The sequence below is a fragment of the Mirounga angustirostris genome, unplaced genomic scaffold (assembly GCF_029215605.1).
Source record: "Mirounga angustirostris isolate CCGP_5_RB_7025 unplaced genomic scaffold, mMirAng1.0.hap1 SCAF_13, whole genome shotgun sequence".
Taxonomy (NCBI): Eukaryota; Metazoa; Chordata; class Mammalia; order Carnivora; family Phocidae; genus Mirounga; species Mirounga angustirostris.
The window spans coordinates 4,754,537-4,778,819 of NW_026991721.1; the positions used below are offsets into that span (position 1 = coordinate 4,754,537).

Here is a 24,283-nt window from a genome sequence, read left to right on the forward strand (position 1 = left end):
CAAAGCCACCAGAGGGTGGAGCTTAGCAAGACTCACAGGAAGGGAAACAGATGTTTCCCAAATTAAGTAGAAACCCAGAAGGTGTCCCTAAAGGACTTTTCCTTCCAAGTCTTTCCCTGCTTTTGCCAGACACCAGGAAAGAACACCTCCTGATGAGACTTTAAGGCAATCTGCACCCAGCACCTTCCTCAGCAGGGAAGCCACGGGCCATCAATTCACACTTCCCATCCTCCAAAGGACTCAACTCGACTGTCACCTGCCCTGGAAGGGATGGAAGGAACGCATTCCCACCATTCTGCCAGGCTCTGCCCACCCCACCCCCCACCCCCACCAGCAGAGATGATGCCAACCAAGGACACAGACCACAGGGGACGGCTTGTCAACGCTGTGCTGTCAATGGAGCACTCTATCAGAAGTAAGGCCCAGCCTGGACACACAGCGCTGGGGCCCAGGTCAGGGTGGAGAAGAGCCAAGGGAACTTCACAGACACAGAAATCGTCTGGAAGTCTCCACCGGCGGCATTTCTCTGCGTCGTCTTGTAACAGAGCCAAGATTTCACCATGAGGACATGAGGTCTAACCCTGACCACGCCAGAGAGAAAGGGAGGGTTCGGTAGCTTCTGTACAAGGAGTTTTTGGAAACTGGCAGGCTGGGCCAGGCAAGGCGGTGAATGCCACACGAACGGAATGCTGGCCACATGGAGACCCCGAGTAGGTCCCGAGGCCGCCGTGAGATGGTCCTTCACAGAACGGGCCACCGAAACCTAACGTGAAAGCGGGCCGTTCTGCTACAATAAGCATTTTGAAAAGGGATACTTGTTCTGATGCATCGATTCACTGGGGCCCAGTGTCAGCCTAACACGGATTTTGCATTTGCCAAAGCACAATCTCATCCGCGAGAAATACTGGGTGAATGCGAGGGCGGCCCACACGATCCCACACCTGCAGCGCCCTCCACTGCCCGTGCGCGCTGGGCGCGTAACCTCCCGCCCCGTCGACTCACGCAAACCCATGAGCTGTGGCCCTCCCGCCCCCATGTCCTCAGCCAACTTCGGGTCTCTTCAAGGTCATTAGGAGTTACGTCTTGAATCCTTTAACATATGCAAAAAGGTGCACCTGTACTTACGAGGTTCCTATCTTTTCTTCACCTGTCCCTGGCAAGAGTTTTGAGTGCTGTGCGCCTCGCCCCCTTCTCCCATAGCCCTGTAGTTTTGCTGCGTGATTCTGCGTGGCGTAGTGAGGTTTAGGAACGTATGTGTTGCATTACAGCAAAACGGACTCTGCGAGTCCAATGAACTAAGAATAAATCCAGAATAACCAATACCAACTAGCCTTGCACAAAACCACTGTGGAAAGAAAGAAAAAAAAAAAAATCCCATTTCTACATATAATCATAATCTAAGGGTTTCACACTGCTCAGGATTATACCCTGGGAGGGCATAATTAGAGCCCAGATTGTTGTTGACGCAAGCCGTGCTCTGTTGGCACCCCTCTGCTAAGCAAAAGGGGATGGCAGCCTGGAAATGGCCTGGCGGAGCTCCTCGCGGAAGCGACCCCCATGTCCCCCAACAGGTACACTTGCCTGGGTCCCGTCGTCCTTGGCTCGCTTGATGTTCTGGCGCCCATCCACCCAGTAGATGAACTTGTCCAGTGGGTCATAGTCGATGGCCTTGACGTTCCTCAGCCCATGCAGGGGCAGGATGAGGTCTGGGCTGTGCTGGTCATCGGGGATCATGCGGCTGATGGCACATTTCTGGCTGAACAGCAAGAAGGTGGTGGGCGCTAGAATGGGCAAAGAGACGAGGGGGTTGCGCGTCAGCGTCTGAAGCCGAAGACGGGGTCGGCAGGGAGGGACGGCATTCTGCTTTCTCCTAAGAGGCAGATCTGCATATGTACCTACTAGATGCACTGGGGAAAACGGGAAGGACATACAGCTACTTCCTGGGGGTGGACTACGGCGGATTCTACTTTCCACGTTATGTGTGTCTCTGCTGTTTCAACATTTCGTAAGTGCGTCAACTATTTTGAAATAGATAGCATTTTTAAATTATCAAGACTTAAAACAGAAGGAGGGTAACGGTAGTAAATACCAAACTCCCAACCATAACTGTACTTAATGCTCAGATAACCGTATCATTTGCCGTATGCCCGCATGTGCTCACGTGAACTGCTGAAACTGTATGAAGTGAACTTGACACGGGAGGGGACACTTTACGGGGGCGTCAGTGAGCCAAACTGCCTGGGTGCAGAAAGCACACTGCTCAGAACGTGTAGGAGGCGATGGTTAGAGCCACTGTTAGAGAGCTACAGTTGGGTGATTCGAAACTAAGTCACGGCCCTAGGTCTGCCAGCCACAGGGGCAGAGACTCAAGTTACAGGCATCCCCACCGGTGGGTGACTGCACCTTTGCATTGACCCTTCAAGGTGATGGCCCTCAGGGGACGGGGACCACAGGACCAAAGAGATCCCAAGAGTAGGGAGGCCCAGGCTGGGTCGAGGACCTGCTGCTTCATCAAGACACAAATACATGGGCCAAGCCCTCAGCTGAGTCAGTCCATAGGAGGATCTTTGGATGTAAAATCCACTCACAGGGGAGAGCACTCACTCACAGAGCCAGGCCTAAGCCTCCAGGTAACGTGCGGCTTACGCAGTGTACAGCCTACTCAACCATCCGTGAACACCGAGGCACCTCCGGACAAGAGGCTCCTTTGTGCCTCCGTCCCCAGAGCCAGCCTGATCGACATGGGGGAGGGGCGGGGGCACAGCGGGGCACTTACGGCTGCAGTTGCGGCTGCTGGGGTCCAGGGTGTAGTGGGAAGCACAGCCACAGCGGTGGCCGCCCGGGATGGCGAGGCAAAGCTGCCCACACTGCCCGTTGCTGTGCATGCAATCGTTGAGGCCATCCTGGCGGGAGGAGTGGAACACCAGGATGTCCATCACAAAGTCCAGATGGCCCTGGATGAGGGTGCGGTTCCGGCCACTGGTCTTGTCGGCCCTCTCGATGCTGTGCAGGTTCCAGTCAGTCCAGTAGATGTAATCGCTGTACTGCGTCAGGCCAAAGGGGTGCGGGAGGTCGTCAGCAATCACGACGCGCTCCTGACCTGCGTGGACACACATGGGCACGGCGTCAGCGATGCACGGCCGGGCCACAGCGCAGGGCTGACTGGTTCGAAGCTGCCTGGCAACCTGCATCAGAGTCAAAGTGTTCCAGCGCTTTGGAAAACAAGCAGGGCCGACTGCAGCTGGAGGCCACCTACCCTGTGACCAGGCAAGTCCCCTCCTACACCGCAATGGAGATGCATGTGCTGTCCACTCCAATGACATAGACTAAAACGTGCACAGAGCCACAGCCGGGAAACAACCCAGATGTCCACCAGTAGTAGAGTGGACGGAGGCACCTGAGTGGCTCTCAGTCAGTGAAGCATCTGCCTTCAGCTCAGGTCACCATCCTGGAGTCCTGGGATCGAGCCCCGTGTTGGGCTCTGCGCTCAGCGGGGAGTCCGCCTGAGATTCTCTCTCTCCCTCTGCCCCTCCCCAAGCTCGAGGGTGTGCATTCTCTCTCAAATAAATAAATCTTTTTTAAAATTTTTTTTTAAAAATCAATTAAAAGGGGGGCCCAGCTGGCTTAGTCCATGGAGCATGCAACTCTTGATGGTCGTGAGTTTGAGCCCCATACTGGGAGTAGAGATTATTAAAAATCTTAAAATAAAAAAAAAAATTAATGAAAAATTTTGAGACTAGGAAAAAATACGCCAACATGTCAATATTAATTAACATGGGGTGGTGAATATTATGAATAATTACTTTTTCTTCCTGTGTTTCTGTGTTTTTAGAAATGTCCTACGTTGATTAGTTTACCATCAGAAACAAGCCCGTCATTACATAAAGACGTTCCCCAAGTGCGTCCATCAAACACATACTCGAGGCTTGCACGCCCAGGGCCCCGCGCCAGGAGCGGGCTCCCAACAACCATCCTCGGTGAGAAGTGCTTTCACTCAGTTCTGCCCACGGCAGCTGCCTGAGGAAGGCGCCGTCGGTGTCAGGGAACCGAGGCCCAGGAAGGTTAAGGAACGTGGCTGAGGTCACACGGTAAGAGGCCGGGCCAGGACCGCACCCCAACAGTGAGGCCCCCGGTGCATAAATGTTTATGGCATTAAATGGAAAGCAAGCTAGAGCAGAGTGACAGCCAAGCCCACGGCACGTGGCCACCCTCGGTCTCCAGGGCCGTGGAAGTTTCGGGGCTCGAGCTGATTTCCGCCCCTGGGCCTCTTCCCTCCAGGGCAGTCAGTGAGCTTAATGATTTCAGGCAACCACCGCTGTTCAGGGATGGGTTCCTCATCAGGCACCAGCCTCTCGTAATTCACTGTGGGGCTGGCGGGGCTGTCTCAAAGACACGTTCAAACCTTGCCATTGGCCTCAGAAACCTGGACAGGAAGCGTGCGGGGCAGGTGCAACCCGCCCTGAGCAGAAACCAGGACGCCAGGGTTCCAGCCCTGGCTCTGCTCATACGATACCTGCGACAAGCCATTCAGCCGGCCTATGCCTCTGTTTTCTTACCTGTAAAATGGGCACAACCACACCCATCACAGCGGGACAACAGCGGTGATCAGAAAATCAAATTCTCTCCATCGCCTGGGGCAGCCTATCACCCGGTTACCCCTGAGAGCTAACATAACCACTCCCTTCCAGCAGTACAGAGTCTAGATTTGCATGTCCTGCCCCCACTGGTGGGTGACTTGGAACGAGGTATTTTTCTTTTCTTTTCTTTTCTTTTTTTTTTTTTACCTAGTCCCAGGATGTTGGTGTGGCCTATCAGTGGATCCGAGAATAATGCCCAGCACACAGTAGGTGCCTGGGGTCAGATGGAGATGAAGTGTGTTAGCCCTGGAATCTGGGCAGCGCTCTGCAACCTTAGGGAAATCCTGTGACCACCCTGGGCCTCAGTTTCCCCATCAATGAAAATCTACACCATGTTAGAGTCCCGGCACAGGGCCTAGCCCCGGCTCTTAGTAGCTGTGCAGCAAACAACTGTCCCCAGGGCCTCTGTCGACATGCCTACAGCAATGCACTGGGGTGGAAAGGGACAACCCCCAGAAGAAGACACAGCTGGATGAGCAGCCAGGGCTGCGTCCATACCTCCTGTGGGGCTTAAGGGCTCGCCGGCCAGCGGGAACGGTGCAGTAGGGGCCGGGAGGTAGCCGGCGCCCCAGCCCAGGGATGCCCCCGCCCAGCAGGACCCTGCCTGGCCCTCACCCAGCATGTCGGACGACTCGATCATGTTGGTGTCCAGGTCGGTCCAGTAGAGACGCTGGTCAGCGTAGTCAATGGTGAGGTCGTTGGCCCGACCCACCTTGTCCACCAGCGTCATGCAGTTGGTCCCGTCCATGAAGGCCCGCACGATCCTGGGTTTCCCACCCCACTCGGTCCAGTAGATGTAGCTGGAAGACACAGGGAGGGCAGAGCGGGCTCAGGTGCGTCCGCCCTCACTGCAGGGCAGGGGGACACGACCACCACCATCTCCTCGGCGTGGCCCGTTCCACCCTGGGAGCCCCCCACAACCCTAACATCCCTCCAGGTGCTGTCACCGTGCTGCCTCCTGAATTCCCACAGCAGTTCACCTGCAGGGTGAGGGCAAACACATCCGTTTACAGACCCAGACCGGTGGCACAGAGGGGGTGACCTCGTAATAGAACTCCAGGTGGGATACTTTTGTCAGAGACGAATGCTAATTAAGCTGGACGGGACGCCAGGGTGACAGGGGAAGTCAGGATGAATGTGGGCGAATCAGGACACACGGTCCCCTTACTCAAAAGGGGCAGAAGACAAGAATCTGAGGCCAGCAGGCACTACGGGGCCAGGATCCAAACTTGGCTTTCCTGCTTCCAAAGGGTCCTCCTCCCTTCTTCTTCAGCAGCTCCACAGAAGGAACCCCTGTGCCAGAACCGTGTGCGTCTTCCTTGCCCTTCGGCTAAAACCGGGCCTTTCTGCTCTGCCGTCCCGCAATCTTTCCTTCTCTAACAGTGTGCGACAGGCAGCGTTCGGGGTACGCCGTACACATCACTGATGCACTGGGGGCAAGTACTGGGTCCGCACCACAGAAAACTCTGGTGCAGAGGGAGACTCAACCCTGGTCCCTCTGGCCCCCGTGCCCAGGGCAGGGCCCCCAGGCTCCTGACAGGTAAAAGCAGGTGCCTTGCGAGGCAGGTGGAACCCTGCCTGGGAAGCCTGCAAGGAGCCCTTTCTGAGCGCGCTGGACTCCAAGGCCCTAAAAGCCAGCAACATGGGGCAAGGGAAGGAGCCCAGCTCTGCTCTCCCTGCTTACCTGTCCCTCAGTAAGTCACTCAGCTTCTCTGAGGCTCAGTTTCCACATCTGCAACATCAGGGACAGAGACACTCGTCCCATGGAGGCTCCCCGGATGCTGCACTGAGCTCGGGTCAAAGTGCCCAGTGCAGCATCCAATAGAGCGGCCACCCTTCCTTCCTTCTGCTCTGGGCCTCAGTTTCCCCTCTGTGAAATAAACTAGATACCTCCAGGGTCCTGCCCACCCCGGCCACCTCAAAGCTAGTGGCGGTCAGGACTGCTCTAATGAGAAGGCCAGCTGGACAGCCACCCCCCTCGGCCTACAGTCGTCACACACGGGCTGATGTACGGAAGTGGGAGGGGGGCGGGGACACATGAGACGAACAAAAACGGCTCTTACCCTTTGGTGGGGTCCAGGGCCAGTGACCTTGGGTTGTCCAGGTCCCTCCACACGAGGACCTGCCGGAACTGTCCATCCAACCGGGCCACTTCGATCCTATTGGTACCAGTGTCTGCCCAATAGAGGTTCTTGCCCACCCAGTCGACGGCCATGCCTTCCGGGTAGTCGAGGCCAAACTCGATCACGTGCTCCACGGAGCTCCCGTTCATGAAGGCTCGGCTGATGGTCTGGGAATGGGGAGGAGGCAAGGGCCACGGTTAGGAACCAGCCTTTCTGCAGACCTCTAACCATGAGATAGATGCTTGGCCACCCGGAGCAACTACTGACCACATCTGGTGCCCAATCGCCCACGTACAAAGGTTTTTCAATAAATGCTTGAAATGTAGCAAAATACGTTTTTAGGGAAAAAAAAGATTTGATAATATTTAAGTTTTTATATTTCTATATGCATATCACATACAGATCGGTCCTTTCATTCAGTAATCTTTGTCATGAAGTTTTATTAGGGACTAATAAAAATGCAAAAGGTGAGGAGCTATGGAAACGACACAGAAGCGCTCACGACCACGGTATCGTTTACAGCGGGGAAACGGGAAGCCACTAGAACATTTAAAAGAAGCGAACCGGGGCGCCTGGGTGGCTCAGTTGGTTAAGCGACTGCCTTCGGCTCAGGTCATGATCCCGGAGTCCCGGGATCGAGTCCCGCATCGGGCTCCCTGCTCGGCCGGGAGTCTGCTTCTCCCTCTGACCCTCCTCCCTCTCATGCTCTCTGTATCTCATTCTCTCTCTCTCAAATAAATAAATAAAATCTTTAAAAAAAAAAAAAAAAAGAAGCGAACGGTTACATAAAATACGGAGTATCTGTGCAGTGGACTACTTGACTCACCTAAAGAACTGTGTGAAAGAGTTCCTAACAGCATAATCAATTACCTCTCATAATGTCAAGTAAAAAAACCAGGATACAGAACCCTCTACAGCACGTGATAGGGACCATGAGCAACACTGGGGCATGGGGAACTGCCCTGAAACGTCAGCTGGTGGGGGGGGATAGAAGTGATTTTCATTTTTATTTTATTTTTATTTTCTTCTTTATACTTTTCTGTCTCCTGCCCTCTTTCGCCAGTGAGCTCCCATGACTTCGAATCAGAAAAATCTCCAAGAGATGTGTAACACCATCAGCAGAATACAAGATAAATGAGTACGCTACTTCGGTCGTCAGGTACTTCAGACCAGGGGCAAGCAAACTTTCCCCTACAGGGGCGGATGGTAAATATTTAGGCTCCAAGGGCCACACAGATCTGATGTCACTACACAATCGAGCAGCGCAGGCGCAGACAACCCAGAGACAAATGGGCATCGCCGTGTTCCAATAAAACTTCATTTACACAACCAGGAGGCCAGCCTGTGAGCCAGTTTGCCAAATCCTGCTTTACGAGAAGAAAAGGCCCTTCTGCGTACTCCTGCATATTCACATCGTGCGCAAAGGCAGCATTTGCTAAGCAGGTGGCCACTGCTGAGGGAGCGAATCCAAAGACGGTGTCAATTTTACAACAAAACGCTTCCCAGACCCACAAAGCCCACCCGTGTGTCTGGTGGATGTGCTGGTTATAATCATTCATGATAATTTATTAAAATAGTCACTCATACTTTATTGTCATAGATCACGTTACCATAAATATTACGGCTCCTTTTTTTTTTTTTTAGTTCAATGCGGGGCTTGAACTCATGACCCTGAGATCATGAGCTGAGCTGAGACTGAGTCGGACGCCTGACTGACTGAGCCCCCTGGGCGCCCCTGAATATTACAGCTCTTCTAAGTCTTAATAGACTAGAAAAGCCTTCGAGGTGGCGCCGTGACAGGCGAGGCGTCCACAGCGAAGCTGCGGGCGTGGGACACCCCGCAGACCGTACCTTCAGGCTGACGTCCGTCCAGTAGATGTGATTGTTGGACACATCGAAGTCCAGCGCGGAGGCCTCCTTGACGCCCGTCAGCGGGATGGCCACGTCATTGTTGTTGGTCTCCAGGGAGATCCTGTGGATGGCGGCCCTGCTGGTGAACACCAGGAAGGCCTCGGGGACGATGCAGGTCTTCATGTCGCTCAGCAGCTCCAGGCCGATGGGGCAGCCGCACTTGGTCGCGTGAGGCGTGAAGAAGCACAGGTGGCTGCACCCCCCATTCCTGTCCGCACACGGGTTGGTCCCTGGAAGCAAGCACGGCAGCTCTAACCCTGGCAGCCCAGCAGGGGCAGGTGGGCGTGGCTCCACCGTCCCACGGGGCTCTGCCCCAGCCACACAGCACACGGGGACGCCAGGTGGGGAGGACGGAAACCGAGGTCCTCCCCAGCTGCGAGGAAGGGACGGCAACAACGGCAACATGGCTGGCTCTGCGCCCGGGGTGACCCAGTGCCTAGAAACTCAGTCCGTCCGCCCAGCAGCCTGGGGGCGGGAGCCGTCCCCACCGCTGTTCGCCAGTCGCAGAAAGTGAAGCTCAGGGAGGCTGGCGAAGGTGACAAAGGCAGGAAGTGGCACGGCTGTATGAATGGGCCGTGATGGGACAAGTCTCACACACACACCCCGGGCCCGGACTCCAGGCCTGCTGACGGGACCGACCGCCCGGTGGCACCTCCCAGGATCCAACGCCTCGCAAACCCAGACTCGCCCAGGACCGCCAAGGGGGTCTCTTCTGCATTAAAGCAGAGTACTCAGGGTGCTCATTTATTGGTGGCCAGCCTGTTAATCTCCCTTACCTCCCGAGGCGCTGTTAAAAGTGACTTTAATGTAGTGTTAAGTATTTCAGCTAAAAAAAGAACCCTGTTCCCCAGCTCTCTCAGGAAGTCCTGAGATGAGAGAGATGAACCCAATTTCTCAACCTGAAAGCACACCTGACAGACACATCTTTTTTAGGAACTGTTGGGTTTTTTGTTTTCTTAAACCATCACTCACAGACGGGCCTCACCATCCACAGTAGACATTCAGCGTGTTCTAAAAGGCGACTGGGAAACGAAGCTTATCGGTCCCATCCCTCTTCGTCAGGAACCCAGGTGGCTGGGCGGTAAGACCCATCCCGGGGACACAGAAGGCCCAGTTGCTCTCAGGCCCCCCCGCCCCATGGCCTCACCTCCAGGCCTTTGCACAGCTGCCCCTCTGCCTGGCCAAACTGGCCCCCACCTGCCCCCTAAATTCCAAGCTCAAGTGACCTCCCGCGTGTGTTAAAGCCAGGCATCCCTAGCATCACCCCAGGTTTAGCCACTGCCTGGCGTAGCGCGGAGGAGTGTCTCAGCCACTAGACGGAGAGACCGGGAGCTACCTGAGGGCAAGCACTGGATCCTCTCTGCCCATTCATCCATTCATTCATTCATCCAGCAAAGTTCTGTCGAGCACCTCCGATGTGAGGTGCTGTAGTAGGTGCAGAGGCCCCCACTGGGAACAGAGCCCCAGCCCACATGGAGCCCACAGCCCCGCCCCCACCACACCTGGACGCTACTCTCTCCCGTGTAGCCTAACGACCCGCATTTGGAATCCTTTTCATAAAGAGACAAATCATGTTAAGTGAGCTTTTTGCAGATCCTGGCTTTCAGATAAAAGGTGTGTGCTTGGGGCGCCTGGGTGGCTCAGTCAGTTAAGGATCTGACTTCAGCTCGGGGTCTTGGGATCAAGCCCCACATCAGGCTCTGTGCTCGGCAGGGGATATGCCTGTCCTTCTCCCTCGTCCTCTGCCCCTCCCTCCCCTCATGCTGTCTCTCTCTCAAACAAATAAATAAAATCTTAAAAAAAAAAAGTATGTATTTGAAGGTCCAGCCCGGCCACGCTGGACAACGATCACAGCCCACCCCAGTGAGGAGGTGGGGGCAGACCTGGAGTGAGTCCCAAGCTCAGCCACATCAGCAACGCGGCCGTGCGTCCTTCCTTCCTCCCAGTGCAAATGGGGCAATACGGTCATCAGTGTATGGGGTTGCTCTGGGTGCTGAGGCGCTTAGCCAGAGCCTGGTATCAGAGCCCGCCCCTGGTCTGAGACCCACACCTCGGTACTGCAGGCAGATCAGCCACAGGAAGGGAGAGGACAGCCGTCTGCCTCGCCTGGCCCTTTCAGCACAGTGTCCCACCTGTCCTTCACCAGATCTCACCATATCCTGTCCGGCCCCTCCCCAGTGTGCGCGCCCGGGGACTGAAGGGCAGCCACGAGCCCCCTGCTTCTTCCTGGCGCCAGCAGGCTTGGCCTGCCGGCGGCTGGAGGCTGAACAGACTCACCGACAACCTTGGCCACGTTCACGGCCTTGAGCCCCATCAGGTCGGGCAGCTGGTCGATGATGACGTCCCGGCTGGCCTTGACCTTGTGCACGCGCTCGATGCTGCGCCGTTGCCAGTCGGTCCAGTAGATGAAGTCCCCCAGCAGCGTGAACCCGAAAATGTGTGGGAGCTTGTCCTCCAGGAGCGTCCGCCTCTTTGTCCCGTCGACGTTGATCACCTGCAGGATGGCAGACACAGGTATGAACCGGCCTCGGGCCTGAGCTGCTGGAAATGAGCCAAGGTCAACGCCTGGGATGCTCAGCTCTGTCTGCACCCCGCGAGGCCGTGATACGAAGCCAGGTGCCGTGGCTCCCTGGCAGAGCTGGACGAATGACCTTTTCAGTGGTGGGGCTGGCTCAGGGCTCTCCCCGCAGCCCCCCGTACCTGGGTGCGGACACTGTGCTGAAAGGGCCAGGCGAGGCGGACGGCTGTCCTCTCCCTTCCTGTGGCTGATCTGCCTGCAGCACCGAGGTGTGCGTCTCAGACCAGGGGCGGGCTCTGATAGCAACATCTGCCAGCACACAGCACCAGCAGGCGTCAACTCACACGCCTGACGCAGACTTGAGTTTCCAGAGGCTGGATTACTAAGACGCCGTGGGCCCTGGGCAAGACGTCGCACCGGTCTCTGGACTGATGCCTTGCTTGGTCGGGCCCCGATGAACTCTGAGGGCACTGCTGGCCCTAAGTCTGAGCCCGTAACTCTCAGACATCTTCCGCCCCCGCCCCCCCACGAGGCCATTTACTCTGAGATACAAAAGCTAGCTTTTTCTTGAAGAATCGGTGCTGATTAAAAGCATTAACCACAAAAGCCACAAAGGAGAAAATTGCTGTCAGACATAAAAACGCCCACGATTCCGATGACAGATGATCCTGTAGCAGCTTCTGTCGAAAGGCAGACTCGATAAAACACAACATCAAGATTCTCCGGCTCTCAGGCCAGGATGAAAGAGACATGACAAGTCCCAACAGACCTCCTGCAGCCAGATGACACTTCCAGCTCCGCAGAAAAGCGACAAACCCTCTGTTTTGCAGGCGGTGAGAACGGAAGACAGATCGAATTCAGGCGGAACAGAAGAGACTTGGGTCGTCTGCTGTCGGACAGCACAGGACAAAACAGCGAGGTCGCCGGGAGGAGCCCCTGCACCCCGTGGACCTATTTCTCCACCTGTAACTGAGGGGAGCAGCTGACGTCATCCAGGCAACTTAACCAAAGACAGAACAACGCCGGGACCCCCAATCTGAGGCAATTCAGGCAGAAGTGGGAGGCTGCGGCCCAGGTATGGATCCTGGAAGCAGCTCCCCGTGGGGCGTTCCAACGCGCTGCCCAGGTGAGAACGTGGGGTTGGGGGGTGCCCTTGTACCGAGAGCTGGGGAGCTGCCAACCTCACCTGGAGGAAGGAGCTCGGGTTGCACCGATTTCTGTCCTCATCCCTGGGCACCACTCCTGGCCCCGCTGGTTAGCAGTAAATGGCAGGTAATGGACTAACTCTTCCAAACGGTTTGGGCGCCGGCCCTCAGAGAACGCTCTGCACAAAACTTGCCCCTGGGAGGGGTCTCATCCTGGGCTCATGGCCCAGGAGGTGAGGTTGGGAGAGGAGAAAGAGCATCTCCAGGAACACATCCCGTCAGGGGCAGGGCTCAAGCGAGGCCCTGGGGACCCTTGCTCCCTCCTCAGCTCGGGATAACGGGGGCCGCACCAGGGTCCGCACACGCACTACATTGAAACTACAAAGAAAATCATCCACATCTAGAAAAAAAGACTCAGCTTCAATGCACCAACATGTCAATACCGCCTCTGTAAGAGATTTTCCTCTTCCTTAGGTATTTCCATATTTTCTCAGTTTTCTTTAATAACTGAACTCCAGACATAAATAAATACACATTCTATTGAACTGAGGCAAGGAAGTACCTTTTTCCTGGCTCAAGAACAATGAAAACGAGCCCACGGAGGACATGGGGCCAACAAGGCTGGCAGCCCTTCCTCTCTCTCTCTCTCTCTCTCCGCCTCTGCCCCCTCCCGCCCCGACCTCGAACGCAGGATCCCATCCCCCTCCAGAAGCCGCTCCCTCACCCCGATCACCTCCCACACTAATCAGAGAACCCAAGAAGCACCTCGCAGGCTCTCCATCAAGACTCTAACACTTGAGAAAAATACATGAGCCCAAAGTGGTTTTCTGTGGCAGCTTTCTGCACACAGTGAGCAAATCCAGCCCATCCATAAAAGTAACTACTGGACCGGGCCTTTCCCCAGGCCTGGAGCACCCGTGGGGCCTGTCTACAGGGAGCAACACACATTTCAACATCCCAGCTTTCCTAGAGAGGAGCCGAGGGTAAGGAGACGAGACACAGGGCACGGGTCCACCGGACTCCTGCGAGGGTAATGCGTCCAAACAGGATTCAGGAATAATGGAATCGAATTTGCAACCCAAGAATGTTGGGAGTCAGGGGAGAGTATGGGAGACAGATTTTCCAGGTCAGGGGCTGGCAAACTTTTCCTGCAGAGGATCATAAACATTTCCAGCTTTGCGGCCATATGGTCTTGGTAATGCAAGAGCAACCACAGAGAGCGTGAGTGAGTGAGCGAGGCTGTGCGCCTACAGAACATCGTTTGTGCAAGGAACAAAAATAACTTTGTAGACGCTGAAATTTGAATTTGGTGTCATTTTCACACGTCATGGAATATTATTTTTCTTTCAATTTTTTTTCCGCTATCATTTAAAAGTGTAAAAACCAGTCTCTGTTTGGAAGTGGTACAAACAGGCAATCAGGCCCACGGGCTGTAGATTCTCACCCCTGCTCTAGAATTGAGCGCCTGCACCCTTGATTTTCAGGAAAGGAAACTGGACGTCTCTCCGAGGAGTTGTCAAAAATGATCATGCCAGATGCCAAAGGTGCCTGGGGCCAGCCTTGCTCTCTCTGACCTTTGGCTTCCGTCCTCCTGCGCTGGGCCAACTCTGCGCTCCGTGCCCGGGTCTGGGATAGGGGAGGGGGCAGCAGAGAGGGGGGACAAGCGGAGCAGACACGCGCAGATCCCAGCTGCGCTCTGAGGGGCAGCACCCATGGGGGTCTGCGGGGAGGACCCACAAAATGGTGGGCCCCAGAAAGTCACCATGACGAGAGATAGGAGCCCAAGACCAACCCTTTGAAAGCACACGTTTCAAGGGAAAAGACTTCTGTTTTCTGATGGAATAATTATCACAGTCAGACATAACCCCCCAAATTAAAACTGCCCTGGTTATTTCGTTCCAGGTAATAAAAAAAGATCTTAAACACACACTTGCGTGCACATACTCATGGCTCAGCTGCCCAGAAGCCCCATGCTCTAACTTCTTCCCCGAGGGACACACGGCCACCAGGCCTTGCAACCAGCTCTCTTGTGCTGAGTATTTATTCTGGTTGGACCGGAAGTCCCCTCCACCGACCCAGTACGTGTCAGGAGCAGGGAGACAGATATAGGTGTGACCTCTGGGACTTATCCTCAGCCTGCCCGCCAGCCTGCCCCACTGGGTGCGTGGAGAGCTGACCCGGGATGGCAGGTATCACCGTCCTGGCCGGGATGGGAGAACAGGGGGCCTCAGAGAGCCCAGATGATCCGAAGCAGCAAGTCCAGGGCGAGCCACACGCAGGTGACACCTCCTGTGGCAGAGACGGGCTGAAGCGCCTGGGTTGGCCTGCAAGACCTCTGTTTGTTCCATCCTCAAGTCCAAGCAGCTGAGGGAAACAGCCAAGGACGAAGCTTCACAAAGGCAACTCAAGCCTCCAAAGGGGCAAGACCAGTCCCTGCTTCGATTCAGTAATGGCTAAAGCCACCCTCCACGGACACGCGTCCGGAGCGTGTGCCCGACTATTTAAGTGCTTTGCCCGTCAGCGCTGCTAAGGGCACCAGAACAGAAAGCAACAGAAGCTGCACAAATAAGTCAGCGAAGGCAGGGGCTTCTGAACAGACACGGTTAGAAAAGCAGCCGATGCGCCGTCCGGGGAGCCAGGATGTCACCCCACCCCCGCGCCCCATCCCCTCTCCTCAGTGGCCCTCTAGAGCACCGACCACCTCCGACGCGCTGCACCTATCCTGTTACCCCCCATGTCTATCTCCCCTCTAGAACACCCGCCCCATCAGGGCACGGTCTGCCCCTCGCTGCTCTTCCAGCACGAGGCAGTGTCCATGGATGCCGTGGAATGAACAGGTGCTCACCGAGGGGTATGGAGGGGGCTGGGGGGACGTGAGGGCTCTGTTCAGGGACCCGCTGAGCAACTGTGGGAAAGGGCCAAGTGAGAGCCACAGAGGGAGTGTGGGAGGGAACAGTGGAGGGGCGTGGGAGCGGACACCTCAATACAGACCCGGTGTGTCCTGAGTCCCCACCCACCGTCAGCACGGAGACCCCGACGCAAGCCGGACCGGAAAGAGCTCCCGTCTGCTTGGGGAGACAAGGCCCACGCACAAACAAGTGAGGTGGGGACGATAATGACGCCGATGACCCGGCAGCTGAGCCAGAGCACGAGCACCGACTGGTTTCGAAGGGGTTGCGGCTTCCAGCGGGAGAGGCGACATCAGGTGGGAAAGGGGATGTCAGCACTTTGCAAAAGGCGAGTCGTCCGCATGCATGAGACCATGGCATGTGGCAGGAGGTAACTCTGGGCTTCCGAGGGGGGAGCCGGGGGCAGCTGGGCACGTGGGCTTGGAGGGTACTCGGGACGGAAGGAGCTGCCGGGGGGGGGGGGGGGTGCCCATGCTGGGCTGTCACGAGCCTGGTGTCTGCCAAGCAGCAGGGACAGAGGCAGAAAGGGCCTGGCGTCTGCCCAGAGCAGAGAGAGAAGTGCAGGGCCCCGGCAGCCACTGGTTAGAGACAGCTGAGGGAGAAGGGAGTCCTAGTTGCTTTTATGAATCTGGCTGACCCTTGTGACATGAGACCTAAGACCCGCAGCAGGTCAGAGGAGGAGGGGAGGTGCTCTCAGGGTGGGGAGCCCAGCAGGGCAGGGAGGGAGAGGGAGGGAGAAAAATGCACAAGCAAATGGTGGGCCGTAGGAATGCTGGAGGCCTGGTCCTGAGGGCGCAGCTGGGGTCATGGGAAGGGCTGGATACAAGAACTAAGGGTACTGATGGGGCAGGAGCCTCCAACCCAAGGGCTCTAGACCCAGGAAGACAGGTAAGGAGGCGTCCCAGGCAATTCCTTGCCCAGGAGGGTAGAAAATGCAGCAGAGGCAGCTATGGGGACACAGAGGGGAACTGGGGGCTGTGTCCATGGACTTCAGCCCCCACCCATCCCACGGGGCTCTAGCCTGCGGGTGTTGGGGCAGTCGGGGGCGCCTCCCAGAGTGAGCCTGGAAGGACCAGCCTGAGCCCACCCCCACCGCGAGCCACCCCGCGACCCCCAGCTGTCACGACAGCAGCTAGCTGGCCAGCTGAGGGGCTGCCCCAGGGGCTGGTCCGAGCCTGATGTCCAGGACAGCTGTCACAGACAAGGCCAGCAGGAGGCCCACCTGTAGGGCAGCCCAGACTTGCCCGCGACTCAGTCTGGTCCGTAAGTCGCATCTACGTGTCGCTAATGCCATCCAGATGAATCCCTGTTTCATCAGTCCAGCCTTTCCAGACCTTTGTTCTCCTCCCAGTTCATCAAGGGATTAGCCGCAGCTGCCCTATAAAGTCCTTCTCAGGGGCCTGGTGGGTGGAACACAGGAGCCCGATTACCTCTTCAAAGGGGCAGCCAGTTTATCACCGTCTAAAGTTCCTTTCTTCCAGCGCCTTCCCTCTGCGTTCAGAGCCAGGCCATGCGCACAACCAGGCCGCACGGAATCCGTTCTCCCCGTCAAAGGCAACTGCGTGAGGCAGGCCCGAGGCCAGCGCTCGGGCTCCTTAGCATCTGGCCTGGCCGTTCCGTTGTCACCGGGCATAATTTCTGGGAAACATTACCACTGCTAGAAGCATGTCCTGTTGCTTCCCTAGCCTGGTTTATACCTCCCCTGACCATCCCTCCCACCTGGAAACCGGAAAGTAAACACAGCCCCTGGCCCTCAGCAGTTCCCCCAGAAGCCCTCAGAATCCTCTGTGACCTCCAGCAGGGGCTTCTGCACTAAGCTGGTGGCCCAATCCAAAGCTTGGTCCTGAGGGGTGTACCAGAGGAACAGCTGTTGGGCAGATGTACCAAGGTGGCCCCGGGCACCTGGAACATAGCCGGCCCTCACCAGGTGCTTGGCGGCAAACCCGGGACCCCCGAGCGAGGGTCAAGAGGCCACAGCAGGAACGTGGAGGCAAGGCCCCTAGCACACTCGGACCACCTCCAAGATGTTCACCCCTGTGTCTGGGGTATTCCCCACTGAAAAGAATGCGAGAGCCTGAGACACCAGCACGACTCGAAGGCACCTATGACTCGCCTGGGGCGTCTCCCACCGGGGGGAGAAGACATGCTGAGTTTATACGGAGGATGGTCTCCACACCTATGCACGTCAGCAGCCCCCACCCCGGAGCAGGGGCGGAGGGGGTGTCCGGCACAAAACCCACAGCCAGAGTCAGCCCCCGATGTGTGGGAGGCGGCTGCGACAGTCTCTGATGGGAGTCGGCATTCCCAAAGTGTGTGCCACCAGAGCCATGGTGGAGAAAGAAAGGGACCCTCGATCATGAAGTTGGAGAACACCTACGTGCCTACATTTCCCAAGTCTGCTTGATCAAAGATTCCCAAATCCTTCTAATTCTGTAGCCCCTCTCTTCACACTTTCTGGTGATTAGCTCCAAACAGGTTACATGCTTGCGGTGCACATTCCTGGTTTGTGGTGCGCGTTCCCTTACTCCGGGCCCTCCCTCACCCTCACACTACCGTGACAGACTGTCTTCAGTCCCTCCATTGGTTACCCTTAAAACTGTGCTCCTACCTCTCCCCAGCCTCCCACCTCCTAACTTCTGTCCCTTCTACTTAGCGATTACCACAGAGGATAACATTTAGATTCTGTCGGGAAGCCTGACACTGTCTTAGGGCTTTGTCTGTGAATTGATTCTAAAGGTGGAAAACCAAAAAACCACCCACTTGCCACACGACCTTGAGCAAGGTACCGTCCCCCTGGACCTCAGTTTCTCATCCACACATGGGGACCATGCCACATACCTCCAAATACTCTTGTGGGACAAACACACGAAAGGTGCTTAGCATCACCCATCATCAGGAAAATGCAAATCAAACCCAGGAGACACCACAGCACACCCACCAGGATGGCTACAATCATGATAAAGGACACAGAACGCTACAGTGGCTGAGGCTGTGCTGAGAGCAGAACACACGTACGCTCTTGCGAGAGCGTGCGGAACAGCGCAGGCCGTGGACCAGTCTGACGGTTCCTCAGTAAATCACACATAAAATTCCTACATGACCCAGCAATTCCGCTCCTTGGTATGTACCCAAGAGAATGAACAACAGGCGCCCAAACAAACTTGCACACGGTGCCCTTCACAGAGTTGCTCAGCAGCCAAAAGGGGGAAACAACCCGAATGTCCATCAACAGACGGGTGGATGATGTGTGGTCCATCCATACAACCAATGTTACTCTGCCATAAAAATGAAACAGACAGGTGCCACCGTGTGGATGAATCCCGAAAACATCATGCTGAGCGAAGCAGCCAGGCATGAAAGGCCGCGTACCACATGACTGCAGTCACGTGGAATGTCCCGGAACAGCCAACCCCACAGGGACAGACAGGAGATCCGCAGGTGCCGGGAGCTGGGAGGGGAGACCGGGACTGGCTGCTTAATGGGCAGGGGGTCCTGGGTGATGAAAATATTCTGGAACTAGGTAGTGGTGATGGTTGCTGTGGTTCAGCACTGTGAATGTATGAGGGGCCGCTGAAAGGCACACTTTAATTGTAAAAATGGCCATTGTAGATCATGTGTGTTTTACCACAGTCGACGACCCCAGCACCCTGCTGTGGGAGTACCTGGAGCCATGCCCGTTCCGTGTCCAGCAGTGTCAGCTAGACACACACATCCCCAGCTCCCCAGCCCGCTCCCAGGGGTGGGTGGGGTCCATGGAGACGAAGCCTCCTCAGCAGACCCCGCTGGAAACAAGGGTCTTGGCTTCAGGCTCAGAGGCTCCAGAGAAACTCCCTTTAGCATGGGATTTTTCATTAAGATTTTGTATTCTGAGGGACGCCTGGGTGGCTCGGTTGATTAAGCGGCCGACTCTTGATTTTGGCTCAGGTCATGATCTCAGGGTCATGAGATCAAGCCCCGCATCAGCCTCTGTGCTCAGCAGGAAGTCTGCTTGGGATTCTCTCTCTCCCCTCCCCCTCCCTCCACCCCATCCCCCACCCCTGCGCATGCTCTCTCTTCCCCTCTCTCTCAAATAAATTTAAAAACAAAGATTTTGTATTTTGAAATAGTTTAAGACACACAAGAAGTCACTCAAGGAGCTCCCGTGTGCCCTTCGCCCAGCTTCCCCATGACAGCATCTTACACAACCACGATATATCCTATGACGGCATTTACTCGGCCACACATCTCCTTAAGGGCCCAGAAATGTATCATAATAAACTATTTTTTCAAGGATCCTCTTTGTCCAAATAGCATAGCACAAGGGCGCCTGGGTGGCTCAGTCGCTTAAGCGTCTGACTTGATTTTGGCTCAGGTCATGATCTCAGCATCGTGAGATCGAGCCCCAGGTCGGGCTCTGTGCTCAGTGTGGAGCCTGCTTGGGATTCTCTCTCTCCCTCTCCCTCTGACTCTCCTGCCACCACCCTGCTCGCACATGCACCGCACACGTGTTCTCTCTCTAAAAAAATAAATAAAATCTTTAAAAAAAAAACAAAACACAGAGCATAGGCATCCGTCCGATGCCTGCCTGGTACACGTGATGGGCTCCAGGGCGACCAGGCCCGGCTTCTGCCTAAAACTCAGGGCTCCAGGCCTGCCGGACTGTGGCAGGCAGCACAACCTGTATTAAACAGCTCCAGGAACCAACGCCCACCGGTGGGGATGACTCACCTCAATTTTGTCCGTCTTGGCGTCTCCCCAGTACAGCTTTCCCTCCTGCAGGTCCAGGGCCAAGCCGTTGGGCCAACCGAGGGACGTGTTCACCAGGATGTGCCGCTCCTGCCCATCCAGGTTGGCGCACTCGATTTTGGGGTTTTCCCCCCAGTCTGTCCAGTACATGAGGCTGGAGAAGAAGCACATGTCCTTGACGCTGTCTGTCTCGTCCCTGCTGCACCCCCCAGGGCTGAGGACCACGCCCTCCCCATCCAGCGGGAGGTGCTCAGGCATCGCCAGCTCACTGCACAGGTGAGCACCAAGCCCCCCACGCAGGACCAGGGGCTCCACGGGAAATGGGGGTGCCCACAGTGCGGGCGTCACGACATGGGGTCCTGGGACTTGAAGGGGGCTGGTGGGCCTCCCCTCCCATCCTGCAGGTGGGCAGACGGCAGATGCCCCGCTGAGAGGCCCGTGGGCTGGAGGGGCCGAGCGCCAGGGAGGAGGCCGAGGTGGAGGGGAACCTTCTCCAAGCAGCCGAAGGGCTCCCGTGTGCAAAGCGCAGGCTCCACGGGCAGACAGGCCAAGAGGCCCAGCTCTCCCAGCAGGCACCACGAATGGGTCACCGCAGGTTCCGAGCCTCAGCCGCGGGGAAATGAGACAAGCACCTAACACCCCAGGGGTGCACCGTGGATGGCAGCCCCTGCAGTGACCACGGTCACTGTTGCCGCATCTCTGCTGGTCCCCACGAGGCACAGCTCCCAGGTCTCCCTCCTGTCCTCCCAGCTCCCCATCCAGGCTGTCTCCAGGACACCGCCCACACCCTGCATGGAGGGCCGGAGGCTTCCCCTGCAGCCCCGGCTCCACCTGCCAAGAGCTCCAACTGTTCCTCCTTCCTCCTCCCAGTTTCCCGCTGTTGGTCGTGAGCCCCCAGGGAGGGCGCTCCTACCCTCCGCTGAGCTGTGGAGGCTCTCAGAAAGGCTCCTACGTCGACTGACAAGCTGTTTTCACAGAATCCTAAAATGGAAAGTTGGGAGCCACACTGCTGGGTCCAATCCCAATCTCCTGGCTGTGTGACCTTAGGCAAGTCCCTTAACCTCTCTGGGCTTCAGCTTCCTCTACTGTACAACTGCACCCACCTCCCGGGGAGAGAGGAGGAGGCAAAGATTCACCGTGTGTAACGTTTAGAAGAGGCCCGGCCTGTACGTAGTAAGTATGTACCGTGATCAGTCTAGAAATCACCCTGGTGGACCATTCCATTTTGCAGGTGAGAAGGGTGAGGCCCATGGAAAGAAATGACTCACCCGAGCTCTCCAGGCCCTGTATACGTGTACGTGACAGCCTGTGTCAGAGCTTCTCAAAGTCTGGTCCCTGGACCAGCAGCAGCATCACCAGGAAGCTTGTGAGAAATTCAGGTTCTCAGGCCCCACCCAGACCTCCTGAATCGAAACTCTGGGAAGAGGGCCCAGCCACCCGCGTTTTAACAAGCCCTCCTCTGGGGGATTCTGATGCTGGAGAAAGTTCCAGAACCACTAGTCTCTCTCACCTCCGGGTGGTCTGGCTTGCAGCCCCCACCAGGTGGGAGGTCCGCCCACCCCCAGCCTTACCCCATCACAGGGTGCAGCACGATGGCCCGGGGCTCGTCCAGGTCCTCGGACACCAGGATCTTGCGGGAGGTACCATTGAGACGGGTCACCTCGATGCGGTCGGTGCCCGTGTCCGTCCAATAGAGGTTACGGGCCACCCAGTCGACCGCAATGCCGTCGGGGTCATTGATCTCGGTGTTGACCAGCGTCTGTGCCCCTGACCCGTCCAGGTACGCCCTGCGGATGGCCCGCACCTCGTCGTCCGTCCAGTAGACGTAGCCCTCCAGCGGGTCGTAGTCGATGGCGATGGCGTGACGGATGTTGTCAACTTGCAGCACGATGTCGGTGAAGTCCGGCGTGTCCAGCGAGATCCTCCGCAGGTCCGTCCGCCGGGCCAGCAGCAGCACCTCCTCGGCCCCTGTGGATGTACACGCGGTGGGGTCAGAGGCCTGCAGCAGGACAGCAGACCCGGCCTGTGCTGGGCATGGCAGGGAGGCGCTCGGCCAGCCCCCGGGGTCAGAGCTTCCTCGAGACAACCGGTGACTTTAGGTAACACTGGCTGAGACCCTCCTACGCAGTCACTGGCTCACCCTGGTGAGGGCTCTTTGAGGCCAGCACTAGTTGGATCATCATCTTATAGATGAGATCACATAGGCACAGAGAGGTCAAGCAACCAGCTGAAAGCCACAGAGCCACCTGACTTCCACCACTGTGGAAGAGCTGCTTCACACTCAGTCCCCCTTGCCCCCTGCAAGCCCCTCTCCCAGCCACAAACCAGTTCCAAATGCAAGTCCCACATAGGCACTGGGCTCCAGACTGCCATTGTCAAAGACATACTTCTCAAAACCCCACTGGACCCCACTTCTACTTGCTCACCCTTCATGGCTCAGCTCAGATGCCACTTCTTCCCTGAGGCCCTACCTCTGCCCCGCTCACCCCCCAAGGCAGCTTCATGTCACCTAGCCGCACACATCATTGCATGGTCTGACTCCTTCCCACCTGGCTTTCTTACTGACAAGGGTGAGCACCTAGGGGGCAAGTGTCCCAGTCTTCCTCTGCCACCCCAGCAGTATTAATACCTTGACTCTGTCCTGGACCCTCCCTGCTGCGATTTGTCAGAACTTCCAGGCAAATAGCACATGGAGCCTCATGTGCTCCCCAACCCTGGCCTGGACGCCTCGAGGCTGCCGGGGCCAGGATGTGATCCCTCCCCCAGAGCTGGGTCCTTGTCCACTCATTCATTCTGGCCCCTTCTGGTCTCAAGGACCCACAGAACCAAGATTAGGTCCAGAGACTGCTTCTGGAACTTTGGGGCCAATTGCCTGGTCTGACTGGAAAGGCCCAGAATGGGGAAGGACTCATCTCAAGTTATGCAGCAACGCAGGACAGGGACAGGGACAGAACCAGCTGGGCACATCCATCAAACTCAGGCCCCCAGGCCCAGCCTCTGCAGCCAGCTGCCTGGTCAAGCTACAGCTCTCAAACAGCAGACTCTCTCCTGCACCCGGTGCCAACTTCTTGCCACCATGGCAGAGCCCTCAGAGCCCAGTGCCTTGCAGAGTCCACCTGGGGTCCCCTGCCCAGCATTTCGAGTAAGGGTGGGGACCCGGATCCTCACAGTCCTGCTCCAAGGCCCAGAGCTCATAATCCAATTCCTCCCCTAGAGGGCGCACACACACCAGCGATGGCTTTATGAGCCCAGGGCCGGGAAACCGAGGCAGGCAGCGCTCACAAGGTACCCCAAGTGCCTGACTACTTTGGAAACCTCCGACACCCAAATTCAGATTTGGTCCTGATTTGGTGTCTTGGAAGGAGGGGAGGGGAATTCTGAATTTTAACAAATTGTCTTCCTCTGGGTTCCATTCCCAAAATGTTCTGTTGACATCTGACCTGTCCTTCAAGGCCCAGGTCACACACCTCCTCCTCCTCCTCTAGGAAGCTTTCCTGCCACCCTTACCCCAGTGGATGGGCTGACCACACACACACACACACACACACTCTGCCCCTCTGCAGGGGCTCCACACTTAATGGTTCATTGGGATTCCGGCACATGCCGCCTTGGCTCTCTGCAGACCCCAGAGCCACACCCAGAGCAGGTGCCGACATCCTAAGACAAGCAGGGAGAACACAGGGCAGATTCCCCGTGTGACTTTGGACAGGTCCCTAACCCTCTCTGGGCTTTGGTCTTCCCATTTATAGTGAAGAATCAGCCCAACCTGATGATGTCTGAATTTCTGTCTAGCTCTGACATCAAGGGAACCATAAACCAGACTCCATGAAGGGCTCTGGCTTCATCTGCCACCATGGAGGGATGTGGGAAGCCCCCCAGGGCACGGCCAGGAAGAGCCCTGTCTAAGAGGGCGTCTACAGAACTGTCCAAAGAGGCTGCCGGGCTCCCAAGCGGAGGCTGGGGCTGCTCACTGTGCAAGGCGGAAAGGTGTGTGTCAAACCGCACTTGACTTCAATCAGCACCTCCTCCCCAGAGAAAACACTGGTCCCCAGGGAAACCAACGCTCTGTCCCAAAACACATTTTTTTTCAAGCTTTTTATTTATTTATTTGAGAGAGGGAGAGAGAGCATGAGCGGGAGGAGGGGCAGTGGGAGAGGGAATGAGAATTCCAAGCAGAGTCACTGCTGAGCGCGGAGCCTGACTCGGGGCTCAATCCCACGACTCTGAGATCATGACCTGAGCCAAAATCAAGAGTCGGACGCCTAACCGACTGAGCCACCCAGGTGCCCACAGAACATATTTAGAGCCTGTTTCA

General features: G+C 56.5%; 1 protein-coding gene across 3 annotated transcripts in view; it reads right to left on the reverse strand.

The window, feature by feature from the left end:
* Nucleotides 1-24,283, reverse strand: part of LRP5 (LDL receptor related protein 5) — a 99,234-nt gene that overhangs the window by 20,605 nt on the left and 54,346 nt on the right. For all 3 annotated transcript variants that reach the window (XM_064576070.1, XM_064576069.1, XM_064576071.1), the window contains 8 exons: nucleotides 21,540-21,936; nucleotides 19,951-20,122; nucleotides 10,949-11,165; nucleotides 8,612-8,901; nucleotides 6,701-6,927; nucleotides 5,253-5,437; nucleotides 2,777-3,100; nucleotides 1,582-1,781 (listed from right to left, as the gene is read on the reverse strand). In XM_064576070.1, coding sequence (XP_064432140.1) covers nucleotides 1,582-1,781; nucleotides 2,777-3,100; nucleotides 5,253-5,437; nucleotides 6,701-6,927; nucleotides 8,612-8,901; nucleotides 10,949-11,165; nucleotides 19,951-20,122; nucleotides 21,540-21,936 — 2,012 coding nt within the window. The remainder of the gene's footprint in view (nucleotides 1-1,581; nucleotides 1,782-2,776; nucleotides 3,101-5,252; nucleotides 5,438-6,700; nucleotides 6,928-8,611; nucleotides 8,902-10,948; nucleotides 11,166-19,950; nucleotides 20,123-21,539; nucleotides 21,937-24,283) is intronic.